General features: G+C 40.2%; 1 protein-coding gene across 1 annotated transcript; it reads right to left on the bottom strand.

Moving 5' to 3' along the window:
* Window positions 1-567: 567 nt before the first annotated feature.
* Window positions 568-6,492, bottom strand: LOC115678869 (1-deoxy-D-xylulose 5-phosphate reductoisomerase, chloroplastic). Its single transcript, XM_030602338.2, has 12 exons — window positions 6,060-6,492; window positions 5,349-5,518; window positions 5,057-5,143; window positions 4,629-4,754; window positions 4,306-4,368; window positions 3,960-4,109; window positions 3,778-3,845; window positions 3,228-3,339; window positions 3,012-3,116; window positions 2,711-2,832; window positions 1,601-1,747; window positions 568-1,187 (listed from the first exon to the last, which is right to left on the bottom strand). Exons 1-12 carry the CDS (start codon window positions 6,151-6,153, stop codon window positions 1,019-1,021), a joined length of 1,413 nt encoding a protein of 470 aa, XP_030458198.1. The 5' UTR covers window positions 6,154-6,492; the 3' UTR covers window positions 568-1,018.
* Between the last annotated feature and the right edge of the window lie 875 nt (window positions 6,493-7,367).

The raw sequence follows: 7,367 nt of genomic DNA, 5'->3' as shown, positions 1-7,367 counted from the left end.
CCTCACTCACAAATAATGTCTCAATTCATTCTCAATCTTCATAGACATCACAATCATTCCCCTGCAAGATGAGAGAGAGAGAGACAGGGACAGAGAGAGAATGCAATGGATAGGCTAGAAAAGGAACTCATTCGTTCTCTTTTTAGCAGAGAATTGAGCTTTCATGGAAAAAGAAGAGAGGATAAGATGCTTTAACAAAGAGCTAGCCCATATAGTTGCAACCCTATCTGTCTCTTAATATCCATTTGAGCCTTTGATCTTATTTTCCTTTTTGGGTCAGCCAAAAAGAAGTCCATCGTATATCATAGACTATTGGGCTATTCATTGAACGAAACCTTGTGCAAGCTTACTTTTAAAATTGTCATTCCTCCTTTTCATCTGCATTGAACATTCAAAAATTAAACAAACAAAATGAAGATTGCATATTTGTACAGAGCAGCCCAGATTCATGTACTGGTTCTCCTACATGCATGGTTTCACCTAGTTCCATGGCTAAACGAGGCAACTGCGTTTGATGGGTTTTGGCATTAAGACAACAAAAAAAAAATATGCCGTAGAAACAACAGATGAAATGAAAAATCCAACTTGCAGACATCAGGTTTTTCCAATGATATATGATCTATCTATGCAGATATCAGGTGCCTCCAACTTGTAGCCGAACTTCTAACGTATGTTGACATTGGAGTGGGGGTTGATCATGCAGTGAGATGTGCACATACAGAAGCTGCTCACTGTGCGAAAGATACCAATGTTTTACCACCTTATGCCCCAAAAATGCTACAACAAGTTGCGCGAAGATTACAACAAAGAGTGAAGAAATGCAGACAATGGGGAAGATGAACTTGACCTTCATTGAGAATTGTGAAACTAGTAAAAGATGTTCTTGGAATTGGTCATTAAATCACATTTTTCTCTTCCACCGACTGAACTGCCTGTATTGACCCATTTGAAAACCTTCTTCAAGGTTATTTCGTTCTACACACCATTCCAAGAGGATTTTCGCTGGCCAAGCTCTCGTTCATGTGAGAACAGGAGTCCTCCTGGTGGATTGCTGCAAACTTGCTGCATAATCCCGAGCCCACAAGTCGTAATGTATGATCTCCTCAAGGGAAGGTGTCTCGACCAGTTCTTCCCTATGCTTATTGCAAGTAAGCTCTACGACCTTGAAGATGTCCAAGTAACTTATCCTGACAATAGGAAAATCACTCGTTCAAAAAAGACCAACAATACATTAAAACTGACTTGAGCAGGGATTATGCGAGTCATGTCCATATGAAGAGAGATCAAACATACAAGTTATAATCCATATTAGAATGCAACCAACACCAGCTTTCTCCAGATCACTAGGTACCATAGAAAGCAAATAAGAAGGTTTATGCCCCTTTCACTAGGGAATTTAAGAACTTTACTTCCAATCCCCATCAGAAACAAAATGGATTTAGGAAATCTTTAAATGTTGACAAAAATTATTAAGATCTTATTAGATGAGACCCGGCCAGACTTCAAATGCTTAGAACTGGTTTCTGCAGTTATTAATACCTCCCCAGGGAAAGTCCAGTCAATTACACAGAAAAACTAAATAAAGAAACAGAATGCATACTTTTCATCGATGAACATTTCAACTGCCTTCTCATTGGCTGCACTAAGAACTCCCGTCATTGTGCCTCCAGCCCGTCCAGCAGCATAGGCAAGATCCATGGATGGATATTTTACATTGTCAGGAGCTTTGAATGTTAGTGAACCAAGCCTGTGTCATGAGAAAATGCATCTTATCAAACCAAAAAAAGAGATACTGATAAGATTTCAGCATGTAACCCTTCGCAGCCAAAATACATAAAATAGTTCAGCCATGTCACTTGTCACCTATATGGTTACCCTCATGATGCTCAAAGATATATTGCCCATGTTATCAACATAATGAGTACCAAAACAACATGAGTGCCCAACATCCCAAGGTTGGAACCAAGATCTCCAACTGATATTCTATAGATATGCCATTTTTCTTTTTCTGAGTGAATATACATGAAATGATCCCAACATTATAGATGTTTAACAAGAAAAGTTCAGTGGAAGTACACCCTTTGTACCAAAAGCAATCAAGTGCTCACCGTATCGATTGGTGCAATCTAGTTCTAAACCTATTAAAAAAAAATCAATCAGGTCCTTCCCTCGAAATTGCTTACATGGCAGCCACAAGTCACCTATCCGGCAGCCCTAGAGGATGCCACATAGGAGAAATTGGAGTATATGGTGACATGAAGGGCTTGATTGCTCTTTCTTAAAAGGTTTGGGATTTAACTGCATCAGTTAAACTTTGTAGAACATGACTGCATTCGACACAAACTTTAGGACGTCCAGTGTACTTTTCCCGATGTTCGACTTTCATGCCCATGAACAGGGGAGGACCCAAGGGTGCTCAATTTGTTATGTACTATATTCTATGAAACTTCTTTATGTCCCCCCTTTCCCAGTTGTCTGTGCACAAAAGACGGGGAAAAAGTTCATATGCAACCATTACACGTGCAAAAATGCGCAGCCAGTCCAATGCCTTTTTTCAGGCCACCAGCCCGGTGCTTTAAGGTAACAGTGTTTCCCTTCCAACGAATACTTATCTTGAGAAGTAGAGCAACAATTCTACGTTAATTCATATGTCTTAAAGAGATTTGATGAGAACTTGATAATCCTACTCTGGCAGGAAAAGGATAATTACTTGCAAAGGTCAAGGCGAGGCCATGTTATTTCAGAGCAGTAAATCCTCTCTGGCCATGACATTGTGTAGAGGATCGGCAATCGCATATCAGGCCACCCCAATTGTGCGAGAATGGATGAATCCTGGAGAGGAGCAAAAATGGAAGATGATAAGATGATAAGCAACACTCATACCCAGTTGTCCTACTGAGTAAATTCCTTAGATGAGTTAAGATATAAACTCGGAAACTGTCGCCGTCATCAGCAGTAGGATAGTTACACCAACATTAATAGACACATGGTTCAGTGAATAAGAACCGAACCTGTGTCTCTATCATCGAGTGAATTATAGATTGGGGATGAATCACAATCTCAATATTGTCATACTCAGCTCCATAGAGATAATGTGCTTCAATGACTTCGAGACCCTGGTCAAGAAGGTAAAGATTAAATGGTGCACGATGCAAAAGCACAGGCAAAAGCTTGCCCTGTTCATGGTGTAATGCTTGAGATAAGTTTGAACAGAGAATACAACAAACCTTATTGAAAAGGGTAGCAGAGTCGACGGTAATCTTTTTCCCCATATTCCAGTTAGGATGCTTCAAAGCATCAGCCACTTTGACGTCTTTTAATTTATCTACTGGCCAATCCCTGTCATGACAAAGTCAACACATATTTATTCCTCAGTCCCGGAAACTGCACATCCAAGAAGATAAAGGCTATGACCAGATGCCTTTAACGTAACATCCGGAAATTCCAAGCACCCAAATCGTACGAAATAAAGGATAGAGATACTACAGATTATGAAACAATGCACAAACTTATTTCATATGCTAACAAATCTACTCTAGCTGCATTTGCATGTACTAACCCAAGGGAAAATGTTTAGGAGGAATTAAATATAGTAGATTTTACTACAACAAAAAGCTCCGTCGCTCAAAACAAGAGAAATGAGACCTAGATTCATACCCTAGTTACAGACTTGACATCTATATCAAATTAACCCAAGTTATTTGTCCTAAAGCAAATATACTAAGCTTGAAACAAAATTTACTTATGAGCTTCACATTCTAAACAATGAATTCACACCTGAAAGCCCCACCCGATGCAGTCAAAATAATTCGCCGAAGTGCACCTTCTGGTAAACCCTGAATACACTGAAGAAAAATAGACACTTTTAAGCTTCTGAAACAAACTAATTGAGCATTCCAGAAATGAGCCATGATCAGGAAGCATATGAGTTCCAAACATTCTTGTGGAAGTTCTCACACCTGAAATATGGCAGAATGTTCAGAATCAGCCGGAAGAATCTTTACTTTATGCTTGTGTGCAAGAGGGAGCACAAAAGGACCTCCTGCAATGAGGGTCTCCTTATTGGCCAAAGCTATGTCCTTGCCTGCTTCAATGGCAGCTACTGTAGGCTGAGGATTTTAACCAATAAAAGTACGTCAACTAGAGATATTCACAATGGCTGCTGTTCTAGTGAAATATATAAATGAAAAGGGAGATGAAAACAGCACACTGGCATATCGATGCACTCAAATCTCCAAAAGATAGATGAAAGAATTTCAATATTAGCTTTCCTCAAAATTTTCAGCAGTAAATGCATTACTTTACCTTTAGTCCTGCACAACCAACTATACCTGTAACTACAGTTACAGCATCTGGATGGCGAGCTACCTGAAAAGTTCCATTATCAGTAATAGTTTGCAAGAGAAAACCTTTGAAGAGTACGTAGGTAAACCGGGGCTGGTCAATAAAATACGTATACTTAAGGGTGTGACAGACTGCACTACACGCAGGCCTTAGAATAAGTGATTTATACTCAACACCCAGAGAGAGTCTGTCACATCACAAGTGGTCAAGTTCGATAAGCCAATCTAAGTATACCTAGTGTTATTCAACTTTAAATTCCATGCAATAGCACAAAGATGAGACACCTCAATAACTCCTTGTTCCCCTGGAATGATCTCAGGCTTCTCTTCCACATCAGATAGAGCCTCTTTGAGTTCATCAACTAGTGACTCATTCCTAACTGCAACCAATTGAGGCTTGAATGTCTTAATCTGTAAAATGCAGAAAAGAAAGTTAATCAAAGCTTCAATCCAAATCAGATTACAGAGATTTGAATCCATGCTATTCTTCAGTTTATTTCCACCCACTTACTTACAGAGAAGTGATGTTTAATCGCCAAGAAAATTGAGGGAGTCCAGATTACGTAGGTGAAGAATGGATTGTGTCATATTTTGTAGAACTTTAATCATTGAAAAGATTCAAAAATTGGCAGAGTGTCTAGTGTCATTAAATCTAGCAGATTTTACAGTCAAATAGTGTCACATTGAGCATGACATGGCAACAGATTATTTACCTGATCAGATAGAAGTGTAACATTTGATCCAGCTGCGAGAGCCACAACTCTGAATTGATTAGGGTTCTCTGCTACTATGTCCAAAGTCTGTAAAACACCCAATTCAGATTGCAACAAATGACAATGCAATCTGACTAGAGAAACTGACATCAATTCAGAAAACATATCCAGTTTATGGCAGTTCCTCAAGAACTTTGACTTAGTAGCAAATAAGGGTATCAACAAGGATCTTAATACAACTATGCTTTGAATTCTCAAAAAGAAAAATAAAAAGAAATCATGATATTCAAACCTGTGTCCCAATGGAACCAGTAGATCCAACAATAGAAATCGGCTTCGGGCCATCCCACGATTTACGATTTGTCTCGGGAACAGCTCGTCCGGGCCAGGCGGGTGGAGGTGGCTGTGCCGAACAATGAATTCTTCTCGTTCCCCAATCCTTCCTCTTCACCGTAAATGCACCTGAACATCAGACGGCAGAGAATGAAAATGTTTGTCCATTGTGCAAGCTCAGATTAAACCGTTCCATGAAGTTATAGTAATAGATTGCTTTCACTTGCACAAACTGCAAATAAACCATAAGTTTAATCATATAATACTTCTGTTTTCTACACCAAGTCGAGTGCTTATACATTGAAGACAGTTCCCACAAAAGGGAAAAGGATAAAATCTGAGAACATGGAAGTGAAAAATCGGATGAACATCCAAAACTGCCACGATTTTTCCAAGAAAAGTGAGCCTTTTATACCTTGGATAAAGTAAACAGACAACAACAGAGACCCAAAAGAATGAACTTTTGACACTTCTACACTCTTTTCCTGCTCAATGAGCAGGAGTAACGCCGTTTCCCTGGCTCAGGCCCGTTGAGATTCCTGAACGATCAAAAGCAAAGACTACCCGCAACTCCAATTACAAGAACAAAGACGAAACGGAACATCCTTGAATCAAATTTCATGCCTGCGTTTCAGAGAATTTAAGCAGCTGAAGCAGAAAGAACCTCTACCTGGCAGCTTATTGAGGTGGTGATGATTGGACTTTGTAGAATCCAAGAAAGAAACGGCCTTGATTTCAGTAGGAGACAGCAAATTAAGAGCCATCGAAAAACAAAAATGCCAAAACCGAAAGAAAAGGAGGGAACTTCAGAGGAAACGCGAAGCGAAAGAGTGAGCTAATGAAACGGGTGGTCTAGCAATCGCAGGTGGGCAACGTTTATAGGCCGAAAAACACCGAACATGCGCGCGTGGCTACGAAACAAGAAGTTGGGTCTTGGTCATGTTCTTCTGGGTGGGTCACTCTGCTGTCAACTGTGGTTTTTCTTTTAATGGCAAACAGGTAGTGGGGAAGGGCATAAAGACAAGTCAAGGATAAGACGCGAGGCGAATCAAGCTCATACGACGGTCATCAAGCGCCTTGAGTACCTTCCGATACTCTTGGTTGGTTCCTTAACTAATGGATGCTTATGAGCAAACGCTGTTTTTGTTCTTGTCCTGATCCAACCAGAGATTGTTGTTACGAGATTATACACATCTTGTCCCTTGCTCACCCATAATAGATTCCTCTCCTTAGCGTGTCCAAACTCTTTCCATTTTATGGTTTAACAAGTCCGGCGATGTAGAAAGTCTCTCTCTTTCTTGCTGTGAAATCTTTTTACCCTCCTCTCTCTCTCTCTCTCTCTCTCCAGGACTTAGCTGATCAGTTCAGCTGATGGTGATTGGTGACTCGAAAACGAAGGAAGTATTCAATTTCACGAGCGTCTCTGCGCAGCAAGGCAAGCACGCTTTGCACGCGGGCCAAGGAAAAATCAGTCCTTTTCCCCAAGTGGGGTTCGTGCTTCCGGTACCTTGAAAATTGAAACTTTCTTCGTTACACGTACTGAGAAAGTCATCAGCACGACCCCAGTTAAAACTGGGTCCATCGACATGAAGATATGCAAATCAATTCTTGAAGGGTGAGAAAGTTGCATGGATCTGCACTAAAACTTCGAATATATGTACATCCATGGTTGGTGCAGCTCCTCCAGCCGATTCAAATTTATGACTCCCGACACAAAATTAGATATGTAGGTTCTATTGCTTACGATTCAGATTCATGACTCCCAACACAAAATTAGATATGTAGGTCCTATTGCTTACGCACTTGTAACTGAGGCAGCTATTAGAAGCTCGGTAAACAATCTTTTAATCCTACGAAAGCATCATTTGTAGTGTTCGAGGCGGCTATAGAGCTTTAGTTCAGAAGAGTTTAGACCGAGCAGGTTTGCGATTGACATCGAATTATGATGAACAAAATTTAGCAAAATGGGTTTTCTTTA

The sequence above is a fragment of the Syzygium oleosum genome, unplaced genomic scaffold, assembly GCF_021117445.2.
Source record: "Syzygium oleosum isolate NSW1041296 unplaced genomic scaffold, Sole_v2.1 Sole_v2.17, whole genome shotgun sequence".
NCBI classification, from domain to species: Eukaryota; Viridiplantae; Streptophyta; class Magnoliopsida; order Myrtales; family Myrtaceae; genus Syzygium; species Syzygium oleosum.
Note: the sequence above shows the minus strand (reverse complement) of the source record. Positions and strands in the feature narration are given on the sequence as shown.